At 38.1% G+C, this 22,710-nt stretch overlaps 2 protein-coding genes across 2 annotated transcripts; one reads left to right on the top strand and one right to left on the bottom strand.

The window, feature by feature from the left end:
• Positions 1-826: 826 nt before the first annotated feature.
• pus1 (pseudouridine synthase 1) lies at positions 827-5,110 on the bottom strand. The gene is made up of 6 exons (XM_047371774.1): positions 4,969-5,110; positions 4,648-4,859; positions 2,934-3,071; positions 2,568-2,670; positions 1,078-1,778; positions 827-988 (listed from the first exon to the last, which is right to left on the bottom strand). The coding sequence occupies exons 1-6, from the start codon at positions 5,030-5,032 to the stop codon at positions 956-958; spliced, it is 1,251 nt and encodes a 416-aa protein (XP_047227730.1). The 5' UTR covers positions 5,033-5,110; the 3' UTR covers positions 827-955.
• A 144-nt stretch (positions 5,111-5,254) lies between these two features.
• LOC124872094 lies at positions 5,255-10,101 on the top strand. The gene is made up of 3 exons (XM_047371776.1): positions 5,255-5,374; positions 8,200-8,368; positions 9,346-10,101. The coding sequence occupies exons 2-3, from the start codon at positions 8,200-8,202 to the stop codon at positions 9,825-9,827; spliced, it is 651 nt and encodes a 216-aa protein (XP_047227732.1). The 5' UTR covers positions 5,255-5,374; the 3' UTR covers positions 9,828-10,101.
• The last annotated feature ends 12,609 nt before the right edge of the window (positions 10,102-22,710 follow it).

Below are 22,710 nucleotides of genomic sequence, written 5' to 3'. Positions count from 1 at the left end.
CCAGTTTCTTTGTAGCACTTGATGGTTTTTGTGACTTCACTTGGGGACACTTTCAAAGTTTTCCCAATTGTTCGGACTGACTGACCTTCATTTCCTAAAGTAATGATGGCCACTCGTTTTTCTTTACTTAGCTTTTTACTTGCCATAATACAAATTCTAACAGTCTATTCAGTAGGACTATCAGCTGTGTACTGTATCCACCTCCTGCACAACACAACTGATCGTCCCAACCCCATTTATAAGGCTTGAAATCCCACTTATTAAACCTGACAGGGCACACCTGTGAAGTGAAAACCATTTCAGGTGACTACCTCTTGAAGCTCATCAACAGAATACCAAGAGTGTGCGGAGCAGTAATCAAAGCAAAAGGTGGCTACTTTGAAGAACCTAGAATATAAGACATATTTTCAGTTGTTTCACACTTTTTGTTCAGTATATAATTCCAGATGTGTTAATTCATAGTTTTGATGCCTTCAGTGTGAAGCTACAATATTCATAGTCATGAAAATAAAGACAACTCTTTGAATGAGAAGGTGGGTCCAAACTTTTGGTCTGTACTGTACATTTAAATATATATTCTTTATTATTGAGAGCAAAGTGTACTGGAGTCAAATTCCTTGTTTGTCTGTACAAACCTGGCAATAAAGCTGATTCTGAAATGCAAGAAATATAATAATAGATGGAAATAAATAACCCAAAAATAAAAAAACGTTTTTGATTCTGAGCAAATCTAATCAGAATTAAAAGTTTATAACACATTTCATTTACTTTAGTAGGCATATATAGTGTTTCCAAAGTAGAATAACCAAGAACTAAAAAGATCACCTTAGAGAACAAAAAAGGGTTTATTATGCTAGTTAATAGCAGTTGTCTTTAAGATTTTAAACAACAAACAAATATAATACCAAATATAAACAATTATTTCTTTGACAAAAGGCATCTCTCCACAGGTGGCCTAATCAGAGTTGTTCCCTTCATCTGCATTCTCCTGTAGGGAAAATGAAAGAAACTGTTAACTACAATACAACTTTTTTTTTTGCAGCACATCAGATTAGTAAATCAATAATTCCGATGTACCTGTTTTTGGTCTTTACTGTCTTGTGTTTCAGTAACTGTTGCTTCAAAGTCATGGATGGGAAGAGTGGACATCCAGCTGACCATGGAGCCCTCCTCACATTCCGTCTCGATTATGGTGGGATATATGTGAGCCTCTTTGAAGGCCTTGATCGCCTCCTCCTCGCGATCCCACTCCAGCCGCTCGTGCAGACCGTCTCCTCCGAAGCGCTTGTTGTACCGGTCAAAGTGAACCCTCTCAAGTACCAGCCCAAGTCCCGGAGCTTTGGGGACGTCCACCTTTTCCTGACCCCAGCTCCGCTCTATCACCTGCTCCTTGGCATAGCCCTTGATCACTGCAATCACCAGGCCGATCATTTTGCGAATCTGGTGCAGCATAAAGCTCTGGCCTCGCACAGTGATTACAGCAAACTCCCAAGTGTTACGGACGAAAGGCTCCCCGCAGGATATCTCTGTGATGTAGCGGCGGGCGCTGGGATCACTTGGAGCCTTCTGGGAGGTGAAGTTGTGGAAGTTATGGGTGCCTTTGTAATGGGTAAAAAGCTGGTTCACCTTCTGAAGAGTCTCTGGTTCTAAGCGAAATGCTGCTATATTCTCAGTGTCATAGTCTTTGGGGGAAAAGGCCACAGTTGGGAGCATGTAGGAATACGTACGAGCGTCGCAGTTGTTTTTGGAATTAAATCCCTGGGTTACTCGCTTAAGTCCTGTGGGGAAAAAAAAATACATCATGAACACATCCCAGGCTTCCACTTAAAAATCTTAGAGATGCACCAATTTCCAGCTTTTGTAAAGATTTGATCTGTCAATTTTAGCAGTTCCAATTTCATCTTAACAGCATTTACATTTTTCCACATCTTAGACCATATTATTTTAGTGATCAGTGTCGACAACAGTCTCCCTGTGTATTCCCTAGAGAATTTATACCCTTAACCTAACTCAGAGATTTCCAAAAGGCTGCCAACATTTCTAAATCCAGAATTGTTCATGACAAAAAAGAGCCTCAAAGTTCAACAGAATAAAACAGAAACACTTCTGTAATAAATTCATCCTTCGTATTATCTGCTACAGTCAGCGCTAGGTTGCCCCTTTGCCAAGTGGATGCAACGCTCCCAGAGTTGTATAAATTGACACCCAGTGGCAGACGACTCCTTTTCGTACCCGACAATGTTGGGTATGAAACAACCACAAGTGCCCAGGTAAAAATGGCGAAGGAGAAATGACCAGCACTGTCAACCCACTGCATTTTTGTTCTCTGTAGAAGCCTGAATTAACAGTTGGCATAAACAATATAGTTTATATAGTTTATAGCTGTCTTTTATATCTTCTTCCAACAGGAAAAACTTGAACAACAAAGAGTGTTGTTATCAGTGCGATCTGTTAGTTCTTAGGTAATGAATGGTCAGGGACATCAAGCTGAGAATCAGGCAATCCCGGTCACCAGCAAACTTTTCAGTACTCCTTTGTTGCAAGTATTTATAATACAAGAATCTTACCCAACACCCTGATCTGTGGGGGCAAATGCTCGTTGATTTTTTCTATTATGTCCTCAATCAAACGTATCTTCAGTGAAACCACTTGACCAGCAGCAGAAACACCCTAAATAAACATAAAGAGGAAGCAGCAAAATTTCTGAAGTAAAAAAAAAACAACAATATTGTACTGATAATACCCAACAAGATAAACAAACTAGGCAAGCTATCGCCAAATAGCAGCAAAACAATGGTTTACTATTTAACCGTTTTTTTGGCAAAAACATGGCAAATGCAGCCAAAAATGTTTTTGGGAGATTTGTTTTTTTTTTTACCTCAAACTTGCAATACATTTTTGAGATGCATGAACCTCAAAAATTGTGAATATACCTTATCTGTTCTGGCACATCTTTGGAAGGACATCTTCTTCATGTCGTCACCATGGTTTTCAGGAATGCAACCAGATTTAACAAGAGCAATGACCAGATCATCTTCAATGGTTCTGAACTGGGAGTTTCCAGGATTCCGCTTTAAAAAAAAGAGGGGAAGGGAAATAATTAATAAAAGTTGATATCTATTAAAATATGAGAAGATAAAATGGTAAGAATTATGAACAAGCACAAAATAGAGAGGTTTCTCTTGTATCAGAACATTTTAAGTGTGGTTCGACCTATTCACAAAATGCAGGCTTTTGCTCGTTTCTAAGAGGACTTATGATGTAAAAGAAAGGTGCTCCTACCCCATCATTTTAACTGGTTTCTTTTTGGCTATTACATTTTTAGTCTATTAATGAATGTTTTCAAGCATCTATATGCCAAAAATCAACTAGCGATCGGCGGGTTACTGGCATTAAGGTGCAACAATGTTTTAAGTGAAATTCTCAGAACCACAACAATTTTCCATCATACCATTCCCATATGTTAAAGTCCTTTAAACAGTTTATTTTATGCCATAAGGAAATCATACCATACTTATTCACTAGCTGTTGGTGTCAGTGTTATGTCCGTCATACTAAACACATCTGTTTCTGTCAGAAGGTTGACGTTTTACTCAAAGTTTCTTGCCAAATATTCAAACTTGAGTTTTTTTTTTTCCTGGTTAAGCTGCAGAAAATTCTGCACCATCCATGGCTAAATACACTATATTGCCAAATGTATATGTCTGTCTACTTTTACATAAACTTTAATGACATCCTATTCTTAATCTATAAAAAGTCAAATTTTTTGATTGACCCATCGTTGCCTGTGATTGCAACTTTAACTATTCTGTAAACATCTTCCTCAAGGTTTAGGAGTGTGTTCACTCCTAAGCCCTCTAATTGATCCCAAAGGTGTACACCTGCAGCCATGGAGGTGATTGTAAAACCAGAGCTAAAAAGTGCATCAATCAACTGTGGATCATCAGGCAACATGTCAATATAAAGCTGCATGTCATCAGCACCGCTGTGAAAATCTACTGGTCTACAGCTGCTACTGGTCTTTTCCAGTAGCATCATGTATACATTAAAAGGTATGGGAGCTAAAATTGAGCCATGATGGACTCCATATCTCAATTTGTAATGTTTAGGTACTTAGGTACCTATGATTACAAACATTTCTCTGTTCAATATGATTTGGACCTCTTAAGAATAGTTCTAGTGATTTCCATCATTGTGAATTTATTAAGTTAAAGGTTTTACCAAACTGTTTTTGTCCTGTGCTGAAACCTGAAGTAATATTTCGTTTAAATTTCACTTCATGCAAATTTACCCTAAACGGATTCCAGTGTGCACATTAAAAACCGCAAAAACTTGCACACAGGTAAGGTCCTTACATTGGCATATCATATAAAGTGCTGCAGTGGCTAGAGTTGTTTTTTTTTATGTGTATGATGTGCAAATTAACCATGCACATTCCCTCCTCCCACTGGTTGCTGCACACTGCCAGTCAGGTGGGTGAAAGTAGGCTACTACACCTCTGTGTTGCTTACAAGAAAGTCTGTGGCAAAAAAACAAACAAAAAGTCATGGTGTGGAAACTGGAGAAGTGCCACCCCCTTGGTAAACCACTCCTGCAGATGCAGTTTCTGGTTTTTGCAACACTTTTACACCCAGCAAGTGAACATACCTGCATGCCATAATATCCCTTCCCGGAGTATGCCAAAAGGAGGACCACTTTCTTCTTAGGGTACTTCTTGTCATCTTCAGTGTGCTCCCCTTCTGCTTTCACTCTTTTAGTGGCTCTCTCAGCTGAGTCCTCATTCTCCTCATTTGACCTTTTTAACAACTTGGCTGTCTGTTGATCTGTGGATTCTTCACTCATTGTGCACAACTTAAAACCTGCAAATGTAGCATTGTATATTTGTGAAACCAGGACAGGAGACCGCACCAGAAATGTTGAATAAGTTTTGAATTTTTATTTTTATTATTTTTTTTTTACTTGACCTACCGTTTCTAGCTAGCAACTGTCTGTAGTTAACCAAGACACTTAACAGTGGTCGGATTTTAATCATGCCAAGCTAAAGAACTTATCAGGGGCTACAGCAGCAAGCAGCGTCGACTTCCAACCTGCTCCATCAGCTGCGAAGAATATCGCGAGATACGTTCATTAAAAAGCCGTTAATTGTAAACTCCTCATAAACTTCGACAAGCAGAGTAAAATGTTCCCTCCCGAAAAAATTGAAGGTGCTGTATGTAATCGTTAGAGTTCTCCTCAGTCACACATGGTGCTGCTAACTTTGACCTCAAACAATATCGCGAGATTACGGGTTTGCAACGGTTAGAGGAAACACGTGATCTCCACAGAAGGAGGAAATAGGTCCGCTCCGCCTCCGCAAGCAGAATTGAGCTCCAAGGTAAGTCATTTTCTTTTTAAATATGGATTTCTGTGTGTATGTATAAAATGCATGCAGGATAAATAACAAGTGATGTTAATTTTGCCGTGATGCTGACTTTCCCTTAGATAAATATCGTTTACCTTGGAATTTACACAAAAACTTTATTTTAATGTTTTTGTTTGAAACATCTGGCTAAATCATTGCACGGTATCAGTTGGACGGGTACTCGTTGCTACGTTTCGACGTTTAGTCAGTCCTCCAGCTCAGTGGCGGCTGTTCTAGGACCACCCCCTTGTATGTTTACGTTTTATTTGTTACAGCTTAAAAAAATTATTACAGCTTGATTAATGTTTTGCTTCTTTGGAGTAATTACTGTAATGCAGTAAGTCTTAAAAAGTCATATAAGGTCCTAAATTTAATGATCTTACGTTTTGGACATAAAAAGTATTAATTTATATTCTAGCTGTTAAAGTACTTGTAGTAATGCCTTAAATTCGTCCAAATTTCTTTCCTTTTTTTTTTTCTTTGTTTTTAGATAAAACTACAAACCCCATAATTCGGGGAAGCAATAAGCCCTGTCCAAAGCAATTAATCCCCATACATTTAGCATTCTCCACAAACCTGCAATAGAATTTGGCTGTTATTGTATGTTTAAGCAAGTACAATTTACACCCTCCTGCTATGCAGTTCTAGCTCCTTCATTATGGGCAAGTATATATTTAATGAGATTAGGCTTGAAAACAGGGATTTCAATAGTTGGCTAAAACCCACCATCAATATGTAATTGATCATAGGTATATTTATCTTGTTTAATATATTAAATACATTAAAGATAAGTTAGGAAATGTATTATGTTTTAAGGTATTTTTTTATTAGGTGTTTATGTCTTAAATGTATATCTTAATGATCTTGAAAAGGTCTTGAATCTACCTTACTGAATCTGGCAGAACCCTAGTATAAATGTCAGTTAATAGATTGCCTTTTATTTAGGCTGCCTTTGGGCATATTCAGTAATGTAGCATATGATATTTTCATTATAACATTGGCGCTCAAACAGCAACTCACTCATTGTAACATACCAAATAATTTCCCTGTTTTTGTTGTGTTCTCAAACAGAGTAAATGTTTCACAACCACAAACTATAAGGTTTTTTTTTAAATAGTTTGTAATCACTATAACATTTGAGTTCATGTTTAACTAGACCATATATCTATGTTTTTATGTTTTCTAATTCTAGTGTGTTTCTAATACTAAAACAATTGATAATGTTAACTTTTTTTATTTCCACAATTATAATAATGGTTTTGTAAAACTGAAACTGTGTTTAAAGAATCTGAGTGTAAAGTTATCTAGTTCATTTGAAGCATTTGAACCTTTTAGCTAGAGATCGTCAGTTGCAGTGCAGAAGCCCTAAAACCAGTAAACTGGCCCTTTAGCTTAGCTTAAGGCAGTGGTGTGAAAACCTTTTGCCACAGGGGCCAAAACTGTAAAGATTAAAGTACTTGCCGGCCACAGAAAATATATTTTTAATTAAAACTGTAAAACTAATTTCTTTAAGGTTTGTATTACTTTTACAGGATTAATATTAAACGAAATATGGAATATTTTAATGAAGGAAACAGATTTTAGTATAAAATTGGTCTGTAATTCATGTTAGATCCAAAATATAGTATCACACTTTTGCCTTATTGAAAGAAAGGCATGTCATTTCAGAAATTTTTGTAACAATTGTTATAGCCTATTCTCAGCAACAAGAGCAGAATTTGGGTCACTCTTTCTTCAAGAAATAGCAGCTGCAACTTATCAACTGCCTGTATCTTTCAGTGAAATTTGTACCATTCTTGAATTACAGTTGGGGGCCACACAAAATCTTTCCGAGGGCCACAAATGGCCCCCAGGCCACAATTTGGACACCCCTTGCTTAGACACTAATTGCACTATTCTTATTGTCTAAGCACCAATAAGATTGTTGCATTCTCTTTGCAGTCAGAACTTGGTAGATTTTGGTACATGTTACTTTAGAGCTTTTCCTTATAGCACAAACTCGCAACAAATACTTAAAGGCACTTTACAAAAAAAGGAAAAATGCATTTATATACAGAAATATTACATCCACAACTCCTTCCAGTTCATGACCATGTATTTGAACACATAAAGTAGAGAGACGTAGATCGGTAAAAGTAGTCAGCACCACAACAAATAGCAAATTCCACAATTTTCTCAACTTGTAACTTCAACAAACTCACTTTGGGTGTTACCAAGGTTACAAGGCCTGCACTCTAATTTCCGAGACAAGCAAAAGCTCCGAGACAGCTGCAGATTTTGGTGGCTGATGGTTAGCCGGTTTTTTCCACATTGATTGCAAGCTGTCTGTAGCTTGACGATTCTGACACCCAAAGTGTTCTCACATACACAATTTAAAGTTGGGTGGGGAGGCTTCTTCAGTGCAGTCTAGATGACTACAAACTCAACGCTTAAATAACCTTTTACCTTCACTTTGTTCCCAGCCATTAACATTTCATCCACAGCTGTAAGAATGCCATTTTATCGATTCTATAATGTGGATTTATTGCAACTGCCATAGTCATTGCAACATTTAGTAAAAATATCATCATTGCACTCTAATATAGTGTAGCCCTAATTTGAGGCTAGTTTTGAATAACTTTTGGACATGGTTTGGACCATATCCTTTTTATTATGTCCTGACATACAAAACCCTAGACCTGAATAAGGGTGTACTTTCTTTTTAATTTGACTGTATATTAGTTTAGGCCGAGAATGAATGTGAGTGAAGCTGTAACAGTAGTGTAACTGCTGTTTCTCTTCTTTACTTTCTGTTTTAGATGCACATCTCAATCTTTAACCTTAACTCAAAGATTGCACTAGAAGAATGCAACACGTGCTGTAATAAACTGTTCCACTGCCCTATTTGTCCCAACTTTGACCCCACTGTGAAGGAAAGGATTGAAAAACATATGAACCACCACATTAGTCACGGTCTGCCTTACAAAGGTACGTTGGTATTATATGTATGTACTTGTATGTACAGTGCCTCGTAATAGTATCCTGCTTGGGAATTTGTCATGTTACAACTTAAGTATATTTTGTTGGTATTTCATGTGACTGTTGGTGGTTTAAAGATAGTTATGCGGTTTTGTTTTATTTTGCACAGTTTGTTTGACACATTGGTTTGCTCTACCTTTTTTCATCCAAGTAGTAGGCTTATAATGTGATCGAACCTTATCTCAAATGATTACTTTCCTTAATGGTGTGTTCACCTTTGACTCTGATGAAGATGCAGATGCTGCCATTCCTGTCCTTAAGGTCTTGTTTTGTATTTTGTCTGAAGCATTAACATTTCCTTTCCTATTTATGCTTCAGCCCAAATACAAAATAAGACCACAAGGACAATAATGACAGCTTCTTGAACACACCATTAGGGAACGTAATCATTGGAGACAAGGTTAGATCACATTACCAGCCTACTACTGGGACAACAAAAGGTGGACCAACACATTGTAGACAATTTCATACACTGAAATGTATGGGAACAGCTTAGAAATGACTATTCCAATGTGGTTGCACATCGGTGCACAAAGCAAGGTCTATAAAGATACAAAGGAGTAAGTTTGGTGTGGAGGACTGAATGGTCTACACAGAGTCCAGACCTCAACAAGAAAGGGCACCTTTTGGAATGCATTAAAGCAAAGACTATAGTCAAGGCCTTCTCGTCCAAAATCAATGTCTCATATCACATATGCTCTAATGGAAGAATAGTCAGATATTTCCATAACCGTACTTAAAAACCATTTGGAAAGCCTTCCCAGAAACAATGAATCAGCAACAGATGGGTCAGCGGATTGTTAAAACCTTTGTATTAAGAATGAGTTGTCATTAAAATTCATGTGTGTAACGTCAAATGACCCAATACTTTTGGCAATACAGTGTGTATATATAATGCATATACATTTTTGTTTTTTCTCCTGCAGATAAAATATTACTCCGATGCAGCCTTCAATGTAGGCCACAGGGACATTTCCACTGCCCTCTCTGTTCTAGGACAGTCATGCGCCGTTTGGATATGAAGAGGCATTTATTGATATGTCAAGGAGTTATTGAAAACGATCAAAGCCCAGAGCCATGTCCAATACCCACTTCACCTCCCAAGGACCAACTTACTAAGCTACTTTCCTCACCGTCTGTGAAGCCTCTCCTGCAAGTCGCCCCTCCCTCCAAGAAGCCTCTCCTGCAAGACGCTGCACCCTCCATGAAGCCTGTTTTACCAGACCCGGCACATGGTCCAGTGTCCGATCCGCAACCCTGTACGTCTTCAGACGAACATTCTTACTCTCAACCCTCTGTGCCTGATGCAACCATGGCTTATGGAAACGCAGTGAAATGCCCTCACTGTAATAACAATATTTACTTGCTTATGTTCAACAAACCTCCCACTTTTAATGTTCATAAGTGAAAATAGCTCAATGAAAGTTAAGTCAACCGTTCAGTAAAAGTCAAAGGAGGGATTGTACATTTCCTGCTTTTTGCAGTGCTGTGGGTTCATTATACATTGCATTGTTTTGTTCATTTGGACATATTGGATATACATTCTGTCATGTTACATCCACAAAAATTACTTGTATTTTATTGGGATATGTGATAGACCAACACACAGTAGTGAATAAGTTTGAAGTCAAAGGAAACAGATTTTTTCCCTAAAATCTTCCCAAATATAATAGTGAAAAGTGTGGTGTGCATTTGTTTTCTTCTCCCTTTGTTCAGATACCCCAAAATAAGGTCCAGTACACATGCAAATCAACAGTAAACTGACATTGCACCCTGAAAACACCATTGCCATTTCTTAGATTATTTATTTATTATTTTGATTATTTGTGAGACATTTTGAAATCCCTGTATTCATTTATTTCCTCATTACAATATTGCAGGTCTTTTATGTTGGTCTGTCATAAAATCCCAATAACATACATTGAGCTTTGTGACTGTAAAATCACAAAATGTGTAAAGGTTCAATGGAAAAGGATCCATCAGTGTCTAATCCCTATAGCTCCGCCAGAAAACAGCTTCTTGATTGCAGGGGTCCACACACTCCTTGTGCAACTAATTAAAATATATATATATCATTAGATCTGGATGATCAAGTAAAAAAAAAATCAGATTATAGACTAAAAATTGGATTGAAAAAGGTGAAAATAGCTACGGTCAACAATGCAATTTTCCGAATGTGGATTGTAAAGCCATAGGCTGTAGTAATATCTTTAACCACATGAGGGCAGTAACATCGCATTCATAAGAACCTTCTTGAATGTCATTGAAGGATGTAATTTCTTCATACATGTCCTTGAAAAAGTCAAACAAAATTATTTAGGAAAAACGTTGCAGTTGATGTGACTTATAATCTAATTAGACATGTATATATACAGTACAGACCACAAGTTTGGACACACCTTCTCATTCAAAGAGTTGTCTTTATTTTCATGACTATGAATATTGTAGCTTCACACTGAAGGCATCAAAACTATGAATTAACACATGTGGAATTATATACTGAACAAAAAAGTGTGAAACAACTGAAAATATGTCTTATATTCTAGGTTCTTCAAAGTAGCCACCTTTTGCTTTGATTACTGCTCCACACACTCTTGGCATCCTGTTGATGAGCTTCAAGAGGTAGTCACCTGAAATGGTTTTCCAACAGTCTTGAAGGAGTTCCCAGAGATGCTTAGCACTTGTTGGCCCTTTTGCCTTCACTCTGCGGTCCAGCTCACCCCAAACCATCTCGATTGGGTTCAGGTCCGGTGACTGTGGAGGCCAGGTCATCTGGCGCAGCACCCCATCACTCTCCTTCTTGGTCAAATAGCCCTTACACAGCCTGGAGGTGTGTTTAGGGTCATTGTCCTGTTGAAAAATAAATGATGGTCCAACTAAATGCAAACCGGATGAAATAGCATGCCGCTGCAAGATGCTGTTGTAGCCATGCTGGTTCAGTATAATTTTGAATAAATCCCCAACAGTGTGACCAGCAAAGCACCCCCACACCATCACACCTCCTCCTCCATGCTTCACGGTGGGAACCAGGCATGTAGAGTCCATCCGTTCACCTCTTCTGCGCTGCACAAAGACGGTGGTTGGAACCAAAGCTCTCAAGCTTGGACTCATCAGACCAAAGCACAGATTTCCACTGGTCTAATGTCCATCCTTGTGTTCTTTAGCCCAAACAAGTCTCTTCTGCTTGTTGCCTGTCCTCAGCAGTGGTTTCCTAGCAACTATTTTACCATGAAGGCCTGATTCACACAATCTCCTCTTAACAGTTGTTCTAGAGATGTGTCTGCTGCTAGAACTCTGTGTGGCATTGATCTGTTCTCTAATCTGATGTTAACCTGCGATTTCTGAGGCTGGTGACTCGGATGAACTTATCGTCCGCAGCAGAGGTGACTCTTGGTCTTCCTTTCCTGGGGCGGTCCTCATGTGAGCCAGTTTCTTTGTAGCGCTTGATGGTTTTTGCGACTGCACTTGGGGACACTTTCAAAGTTTTCCCAATTGTTCCGACTGACTGACCTTCATTTTTTAAAGTAATGATGGCCACTCGTTTTTCTTTACTTAGCTGCTTTTTTCTTGCCATAATACAAATTCTAACAGTCTATTCAGTAGGACTATCAGCTGTGTACTGTATCCACCTCCTGCACAACACAACTGATCGTCCCAACCCCATTTATAAGGCTTGAAATCCCACTTATTAAACCTGACAGGGCACACCTGTGAAGTGAAAACCATTTCAGGTGACTACCTCTTGAAGCTCATCAACAGGATGCCAAGAGTGTGTGGAGCAGTAGTCAAAGCAAAAGGTGGCTACTTTGAAGAACCTAGAATATAAGACATATTTTCAGTTGTTTCACACTTTTTTGTTCAGTATATAATTCCACATGTGTTAATTCATAGTTTTGATGCATTCAGTGTGAAGCTACAATATTCATAGTCATGAAAATAAAGAAAACTCTTTGAATGAGAAGATGTGTCCAAACGTTTGGTGTGTACTGTATATATATATATACACATATATATATATATATGTGTGTATATATATATATATATATATACACACATATATATATATACATATATATATATATATGTGTGTATATATATATATATATATATATATACACACTGCTTGAGTCAGATTTTGTTTCTGAGAAAATTAAGCACTTCCATTGTTGGGACCTGTTTATGTTGTACTCAAGGACACCCCAACAAAAACTGTTTATGAACAGTATTTTATGTAAACTGTCTGAACCCGGGATGCCCTTAGATAAATGTATTTTTTTCTGCCAGCTTACAAGGTGATTGATTGGTTTTCATTTTTTCTATGGTGAAACGAGGATATGCTGTTCAAGATCTAGTGAGAACTGTTTTATATGACGCTGAGGATTCACTTATTAAACAACTCATTTTTTATGCCGTGTGATACAGCTATCATGGTATTGCATATTTTGTCAACATAGCCTCCTTAATCATACACATACAAAGCAGTAGGTTTGGAAGAAATGGAATGTGTGTGTGAGGAGGACAACTGGTTTATGTAGCCATCATTCTCATGGTTCGACCAAGGTGGAACCACTCTAATAAACTGACAAATCAAAAATTAAATTAGGAATTTAAGAAAACATTTTGTGACACTAATCATAGTCATGGTAAAAACTAAGTACACCCCTGATGGTTCCATATGATTTAAGAGGGAAAGTACTGGCCAAGTGGAGCTATTTTCACACCAGGAGTTGCCTACCTTAACTGCTCGACACACAGGGGTGCCCACTCGTCATTGACAGCAGATAGTATTTCTTTTATTTTATAGTTTTTTTGCATCATCCACCTTTACCTTGCTTCTGAAGCCAACGTATGCAACTGTCCAGTTGGCCCACACCAATAAATCAAAAACCATCAGTGGCTTGCAGATAACAGTCATTATTAATGGTCATCACCCTTGGAATAGTTTAAAAGCCATTTTCAAACAGTTTGAAGTCTATCATTTTTATCTACAGTAACAAATATCATCCACAAGTGGAAAACATTTAAGACAAGCTTCGCAGGAGTGGATGTCTCAACAAAGTTTTTAGAACAGACCATGCAATGCTCAGAGAAATAAAAAAGAAGACTACTAATAGAATAAAACTTTGTCTCAGACTCAAATAGCCTCGAAATGGAACATATTAAAGTTCATGACATTACAATTAGAAAATGACTAAATAACTATGAATTGTTTCCAAAGCGAATGATAAAGCTTCTGTCCAGAAAGAACATTATGCCACAACTTGGATCACAAGGTTGTCTCTGAATGAACCCTGAGGAATGTTCTATAAACAGATGAGACCAACGTAGACATTTTTGTTCATAATGCATAGCACAATTTTGTGAAAACCAAACATGGAATATAAGCACAAACATCAAATATAACCTTTAAAGCATGGTGGTGGAGAGGTAAGGATTTGAGCTACTTTTGCACCCATGTGATTTTGGCATTTCACTTTCTTTGAGTCAGCTATGAGTTCCTCTGTTTACCTGAATGTTCTAGAGTCAGATGTGAGACCAGAATTGAGTTCACAGCAGAACAATGTTTTCAGGATATGTTTTGGTTGATTGGTACTGTTTACTGATCCAGTGAAGTGTGGCACAAACTAAACTATTCTAATCCCCAGACTCTTCCTGGCATGTGTTTTTTGTGGTTCAACTAAAATTAATGGAAAAACAGGTTCTTTAATCAACATAAACAGTCAGGTGAACGTTTACATTGCTAAAAAAAAGTGTCAAAGCAGATTTAAAACTTGCTTGCAGGGTTGACAATTATACATTTCTTTTTAATAGCTAATTTTTAGCCATTATTGTTTTCCAAATAAGGACATCCCAAAATAACAAGTAAGGTTGAATCAGACTTAAAAAAACATAAATGTCAATATGATATCTTCTTTATAAAGTAACAATATACACTCACTGGCCACTTTATTAGGTACACTTGTTCAACTAGTTGTTAACACAAATGGCAAATCAGACTATCACATGGCAACAACGGAGTGTATTTAGTCATTTAAAGTTCACACCGAGCAACAGAATAGGGAAAAAAGGGGATTTAAGTGACTGTGAATATGACATGGCTGTTGGTGCCAAACAGGCTGCTCTATGTATGAAACTGCTGACCTACTGGGATTTTATACACACAGCCATCTTGGGTTTAGAGAGAATGGTCCAAAATAACTGACAATATTCAGTGAGCAGCGGTTGTGTGGACAACAAGGCCTATCAGAACTCAGAGAGGAATAGGCAGACTGGTTTAAGATCATAGAAAAACAAAAGTAGCTTAGATAACTGCTTATTACAACCTACAGCCAAGCTATGTAATCAGTGAATGACATGTTGAACCTAAAAGCAGATGGGCTGCATCAGCAGGGGACCATACCATGTGCCACTCCCATCAGAAGAATAGGAAATTAGGCTACATTTCACACAATTCACCAAAATATGACAGTAACAGCATGGTTGAAAGAGTCTCAATTTCAGCTGCGACAGTCATATAGCAGAGTCAGAATTTAGCATAGACAACATAAAAACATGGATCTAAATGTTCAGTCTGTTGGTGGGGGTGTAAATGTGTAGGAAATATTATCCTAGCACATGTTGTGCCTTTTTGTAGTAATTTAGCATTCTTTAAACATCATTGTCCACGTGAATATTGTTGTTGACCATGTCCAACTCATTATGACCTAATGGTGCCCCTCTTCCGATGGCTGCGTACTGCTGGTTTCTAAAACTTGACACTGAGCTCACTGACTCCACAGACAGCAGAACATCTTTGGGATGGAAAATGCACTTCGTGGATGTCCAGCTGACAAATCTGCAACAACTGCATGATGCTTTCATGTCAACATGGACAGAAATTTCTGGGGACTAACTACTGGGTAGTAGCAAGGTGTACCTAATTAAGTGGCCAGTGAATGTATGTCTTGAGGTCTCAAGGTCAGATTTGCTTTGGGGAAACTGACAACAGGTTTTTTTTTAGGACTTTCATATTTATGGTACAAAATTTTATAGATTTATGACAAGAAAAAGATGGTTCAGTCTTACTCATGGTTTTCTATTATAGGAAAATGTTTGCTGAACTTCAGTTTCATTTTCAGTAAAAAAAAAAAAGGGTCAGTTTATCAGATTCGAAGTCTGATACATTATACATAAAATGTCACCCTGCTGCAGCAAAAGCTGGGATGACCAGCACTTTGAAGAGGGTACATCACGGACCAGTTCACATTTTATGCTCTTTGTTGAGGGAAAAAACAAAGATTTTTGTGTTTTTCATTGTCTTTGGTTATTTGGGACTTAGGGAAAAGGAACACAATATCAGTTTGGTTTTCTTTCATTTTTTGAATATAAGAATTTTGTGTTTATTTAACATTCTCAAGCATAAAAACTAATGAAATCAGTTCACAAATATCTTTTCCAACACATTCCGTTGATGTTTTGTCAAACAGGTATTTTAAATGTTGGTGAAAAAGTGTATTAAAACATAGACCTTGGAAAATTGTAATGGTAAATGAGCCGTATGAACTATCAAACAGACTGGATCTTATATCACACACTTCATTCTATATTTTCCCCTGAAGCTGTTTTGTATTGAAACAGTTTATTGATGAATTGCGTTGTTTTTTTATCTGTGTAAACTAAGCTGCTTGTTTTCCTTATCAATGTGGACAAGTCTGGCTGTGGCGGCGAACATTCATCTAAGGGTCTGAAAATAAACTTGTCTTTCAGATGGACAACACATACTGCAGGCTGCAAACTTCATACTGATAGAGCTTCTGGAGCTTCTATTGGAAATCTGATGAGAACTGATAAAAAAGACTCTTCTTTCCTAAGCCTCTCAAGATAGTGGATTTGTTTCATTTCAAAAACAACTCACAGGACTCATTTCATAGATAAAGGCTTTTTGACACCCGATAAGGGAGAGACTGGGTTTTTCACAGGCAGATCCAAAAAGAGTGAAACGTAGATTATAGACTTTGCTATCTTATCCTGTTTTCTGGGGATTGTTTAATTTAATTTAAGAAGCCCATGAGCCCATGTTGTATTCATTCAGCAGGTGCATTTATTCAAAGGGATTTACAAAATATCAGTACTTTGGGGGTAATAAGTTCCTTGCCTTTGTAAACTTTGGCATTTTAACTGAATTTGAAAATCAAATCAGACACCTTCATATTGTCAAGGGCCCTTCAAACCGCCCCGAGAACTACAGCTGATTGTTGGTAAGATGTCAGGTTATTTATGAAATTTATGAATTTAGTATAACATGGACATCCCAAAACCCTCCAAAAAGCCATGGTATGTGCTAAGTATTATTAATTATTTAAAGATCCCCTGTGGAATTGCAATCCAGTCAAAAAGGATTTCAGTCAATTTATGACACACAGTAAAATGAGCAGTGTTAATTTAACACTTAAAGAGTCAATTTCAACACTGAGCCGGTGAACATATGGTCCTGCCCTGTACAGTGTTGAAGTTACACTCCTCTCAGTGTTATGTTTTCATAGTTGATTTTACACTGATTAGAGTTAAATTGAGTTCTAGACTAAAAATCATTTAACACTCACAATTGTTAATATACTTTTACTCTGTAAGATAAACACTCATAGTTAGTTAAATATGACACTGCTACTTTTTAAGTATTCTAAATAATCTACATTTTTTATTCTCAAGTGTAAAATCTATGTAACACTCGTTAATTAAATTTTACTCAAAACAATGTTAGTCTGTAACTAATCCAGTGTTATTTATGGTTTTATTATAAACCTATTAATATTTTTTACCAATATACTGCCAAACATTTGCAAAAATATAGGACAAAAAAAACAAAACATTATCTTCCTCACCAAAAATAAATTGCACTTAGGCTTCAGCATTTTTAGCTATACAACTTTATTTACTTTGAAGAACTTGACAACAGATAGTCCTTTGAAGTCAAACATTCAATAATCAACTGCAACCACCAATCTTTTGGAATTAACACATTTTACAATTCTAACTTTCAGAAGTGAAATACATTAAGGTGCAAGATCATCTTGAGAAGATAACCACAAAAAGTGACTAACACCAAATAAAATTTCAAAGATCATAAGGTTTTAAAAATAAAATTAATGTAAAGTAGGTACATTAATTGGTTATCTTGCTGTGACCTATATTGCCTCTTAGGTTGTTGCCATGTTACATTTGAAAAACTCCATCTTCAATTTTGACAACAGTAATTAAAATCTTTAAATCTAATGACTAAATTACTAAAATGACTGATCAAGGCTGCATTAAATGACAATATGGAACAATGAAAAGAGAGGAATCTTGTGCATCATATGACCTGGTTTCTTGATCACTGCTGATTCAACCAACTGTTGACAGACAAAAAATATGTATTTTTTGCATATTAAGGATGACACGAAATCATATTATTTTTCATCATTTTATCATCATGGCAGAAAAAAAGAGACCTCTTTTGAAGTTGTATCCATCCATTTTATCTTCTGCTGTTTACTGGGAGGACTGTCATTCTCATTGTGAATGGGATTAACAGAGCTGCAAGGTGCAAGATCAAGGATGATTGTATCATCAGAGTCACAACGTGAAAATTCTGGTGCTGAATGTGTTGCAGTTTGATACACTGAGGTGGGAGAAAATGATGTTTCCAGAGTCCGGTGAGTTGATGTTGACCCCTGAGAACAGCTGGACAAAGTTCTCTCCTTAGAAGCTAGAAGTCAAGCAGAAAAAAAGTATAAAAAATGAATAAGTGAAATCCTTTGCACTGGTTATCAGCCCAAAGTTTCATAGTGCTTTGGTAATAGTCAAAATGCAACATTCAGAAGGAACTTGGAATCAAGAAAAATCAAGCTTACCATTGCCAAATGTGATGGTAGATATGCCAGTACTGGGCTGACGCACTAGTTCCTCAAATATTTCTGCATCCACCTCAGTTCCTGTGTCATCAAACACTGTGATGCCCTCAACGACAGGTGGGCACCTGGACTCCACAGGAACCTACGCCAGGATCCTGTTTGTGGATTTCAGCTCTGCCTTCAACACCATCGTCCCAGTTCTGCTACAGGAGAAGCTCTCCCAGCTGAGTGTGCCCGACTCCACCTGCAGGTGGATCACTGACTTCCTGTCTGACAGGAAGCAGCGCGTGAGGCTGGGGAAGCACGTCTCTGACTCCCTGACCATCAGCACCGGTTCCCCCCAAGGCTGTGTTCTCTCTCCTCTGCTCTTCTCCCTGTACACCAACAGCTGCACCTCCAGTCACCAGTCTGTCAAGCTTCTGAAGTTTGCGGACGACACCACCCTGATCGGACTCATCTCTGATGGTGATGAGTCTGCGTACAGATGGGAGGTGGACCATCTGTTGGACTGGTGCAGCCAGAACAACCTTGAGCTCAACGCTCTAAAGACAGTGGAGATGGTTGTGAACTTCAGGCAGAACCCAGCCCCACCTGCCCCCATCACCCTCTGTGACTCCACAATTGACACTGTGGAATCTTTCCGCTTCCTGGGAACCATCATCTCCCAGGATCTCAAGTGGGAGCCAAACATCAGCTCCCTCATCAAGAAAGCCCAGCAGAGGATGTTCTTCCTGCGGCAGCTGAAGAAATTCAACCTGCCAAAGACTATGATGGTGCACTTCTACACAGCCATCATTGAGTCCATCCTCACCTCCTCCATCACCATCTGGTACGCCGCTGCTACAGCCAAGGATAAGGGCAGGCTGCAGCGTGTCATTCGGTCTGCTGAGAAGGTGATTGGCTGCAGTCTACTGTCGCTCCAGGAACTGTACACCTCCAGGACCCTGAAGCGGGCAGGGAAGATTCTGGCTGATCCCTCCCACCCCGGTCACAGACTCTTTGAGACTCTCCCCTCTGGCAGGAGGCTGCGGTCCATCCGGACCAAAACCTCACGCCACAAGAACAGTTTTTTCCCATCTGCCACCAGCCTGGTTAACAAAGCCCGGAAACCACCCTGACACTGTCCCTTTCCCCCACACCCCCCCTTTTTTTGCTGACAGGACACTTGTAACTTGTAACTCTATGTGTTACATTAACGCTCAGCTTGGACTCCTGCTTACTTGCACTGCTTTACTTGCACAATGATCACCTGCACTGTTGTATTGCTCTTGCATCTTATACTGCTCTATATTTACTCTCACTCACTTAAAACTGTGCACATATATTTATATTATATTGTAGATATGTTTATACTGTTTAATTTGTACTGTATTGCACCGACTACGCCAAAACAAATTCCTTGTATGTCCAAAAACGTACTTGGCAATAAAGCTTTTCTGATTCTGATTCTGATTCTGAATGGAGAACTTCATGAAAGCTAGGGAGAAAACAACACATTTAAATTATCACTGAAATATTTCAAATTTAGGATTTGCACTATCAGTTAACAAAACAAGACAGTGGTGAATAGAACCCCGAATGGTTAGTTGAGAATCAACATTCAACTTAACCCATTTCAATTTTTATTATAAAACAGTTTTTGTACAGAAATATGGAAAAAGGCTCTCTGTGTTTATACAGATACATTTATTGCTCACTTCTACTTGACTGGCATACATCTAAACATCTTCAACCAAAATGTTGAACAGTCTTTCATTCACAATCACTGCTTACCAGCACTCAAGAATTCTTCCAGGCTTGGTTCACTGATCTTCACATACTTCTGTTCCATATCTATTTTTGTTTTAATAAGCATGATGTTTTCTACAAATAATAATAATTTAAAAAAATCAAATGGGAATTTCGAGCTAAACAAAAATATGTAAATTATTATTTTGATCTTTAACCTAACAGTCTAAAATAAAACCTATAATCGATATACCACAACAAACAATGCAAAGATGAAACCTTATACAAAAAAATATATGGTTTTTACATACATTTTGGAGTGAATTACCCATACCAAATTACCAGCGGATTGCAACACTCTTTCCTGCTTATGACAGGTGTACGTAGAAATATGACTGATGATTGGATATATGAAGACCACAACGTCTTGCACAACCCTCACGACTAGAATCTCTGTTTAGGTAGACAATTAATAAAAAATGTAGCATAAGGAATCTATCAGAACCAAACGGTGTAATGTGTATTATAAAAATAATTATACAATGAGAAAGATAAATGTATCATGACCAAACACTGGATGTTTAAAGTAAAAAGTTTCTTAAATCAGTTTTACAACTACAATTATAGGCTACCTTAATTTTGGTCTCTATACAGGTCCTTCTCAAAATATTAGCATATTGTGAAAAAGTTCATTATTTTCCATAATGTAATGTTGAAAATTTAACATTCATATATTTCAGATTCATTCCACACTAACTGAAATATTTCAGGTCTTTTATTGTCTTAATACGGATGATTTTGGCCTACAGCTCATGAAAACCCAAAATTCCTATCTCACAAAATTAGCATATTTCATCCGACCAATAAAAGAAAAGTGTTTTTTATACAAAAAACGTCAACCTTCAAATAATCATGTACAGTTATGCACTCAATAGTTGGTCGGGAATCCTTTTGCAGAAATGACTGCTTCAATGCGGCGTGGCATGGAGGCAATCAGCCTGTGGCACTGCTGAGGTCTTATGGAGGCCCATGATGCTTCGATAGCGGCCTTTAGCTCATCCAGAGTGTTGGGTCTTGTGTCTCTCAACGTTCTCTTCACAATATCCCACAGATTCTCTATGGGGTTCAGGTCAGGAGAGTTGGCAGGCCAATTGAGCACAGTGATACCATGGTCAGTAAACCATTTAGCAGTGGTTTTGGCACTGTGAGCAGGTGCCAGGTCGTGCTGAAAAATGAAATCTTCATCTCCATAAAGCTTTTCAGCAGATGGAAGCATGAAGTGCTCCAAAATCTCCTGATAGCTAGCTGCATTGACCCTGCCCTTGATAAAACACAGTGGACCAACACCAGCAGCTGACACGGCACCCCAGACCATCACTGACTGTGGGTACTTGACACTGGACTTCTGGCATTTTAGCATTTCCTTCTCCCCAGTCTTCCTCCAGACTCTGGCACCTTGATTTCCGAATGACATGCAGAATTTGCTTTCATCCGAAAAAAGTACTTTGGACCACTGAGCAACAGTCCAGTGCTGCTTCTCTGTAGCCCAGGTCAGGCGCTTCTGCCGCTGTTTCTGGTTCAAAAGTGGCTTGACTTGGGGAATACGGCACCTGTAGCCCATTTCCTGCACACGCCTGTGCACGGTGGCTCTGGATGTTTCTACTCCAGACTCAGTCCACTGCTTCCGCAGGTCCTCCAAGGTCTAGAATCGGCCCTTCTCCACAATCTTCCTCAGGGTCCGGTAACCTCTTCTCGTTGTACAGCGTTTTCTGCCACACTTTTTCCTTCCCACAGACTTCCCACTGAGGTGCCTTGATACAGCACTCTGGGAACAGCCTATTCGTTCAGAAATTTCTTTCTGTGTTTTACCCTCTTGCTTGAGGGTGTCAATAGTGGCCTTCTGGACAGCAGTCAGGTCGGCAGTCTTACTCATGATTGGGGTTTTGAGTGATGAACCAGGCTGGGAGTTTTAAAGGCCTCAGGAATCTTTTGCAGGTGTTTAGAGTTAACTCATTGATTCAGATGATTAGGTTCAAAGCTCGTTTAGAGACCCTTTTAATAATATGCTAATTTTGTGAGATAGGAATTTTGGGTTTTCATGAGCTGTATGCCAAAATCATCCGTATTAAGACAATAAAAGACCTGAAATATTTCAGTTAGTGTGCAATGAATCTAAAATATATGAATGTAAAATTTTCATCATGACATTATGGAAAATAATGAACTTTATCACAATATGCTAATATTTTGAGAAGGACCTGTAGGTATGAATTATTATATGACTGGTTATTTGGACACTTTACATAATACACCTTGTCTCTTAGCACTGTGCTTTATAGTTTTTCATGAAAGAAATCATAATGTATTTGCACGATATAAATACCAATCTTGCGTTATTTTTACTATGCGCTTCAGAAAATGTTGATGCGTTTAGCAGTGACAAGGCAGAAAATGTTGGGTAATTACGATAACCTAACCAGATATTATTTTTCCTAAATTACTTTAAAGGAACCGCCAATCATGTAGTTGCTATTGCTTGAGGATTATTTCACGTTCGTTGAAAAATGTCTGTAGAAATAAGCTTAACTTTTATAAAATACACTTAAAAGGTGAAATAGCTAAGATTTAATTAAGTAACACCAACAATACTGCTGTTTCAGAGGAACCGCGTTGCGCTCAGCTCCCGCCGAA

Source organism: Girardinichthys multiradiatus, chromosome 8 (assembly GCF_021462225.1).
Source record: "Girardinichthys multiradiatus isolate DD_20200921_A chromosome 8, DD_fGirMul_XY1, whole genome shotgun sequence".
Lineage (NCBI taxonomy): Eukaryota > Metazoa > Chordata > Actinopteri > Cyprinodontiformes > Goodeidae > Girardinichthys > Girardinichthys multiradiatus.
This window is presented reverse-complemented; position numbering and strand designations above follow the sequence as displayed.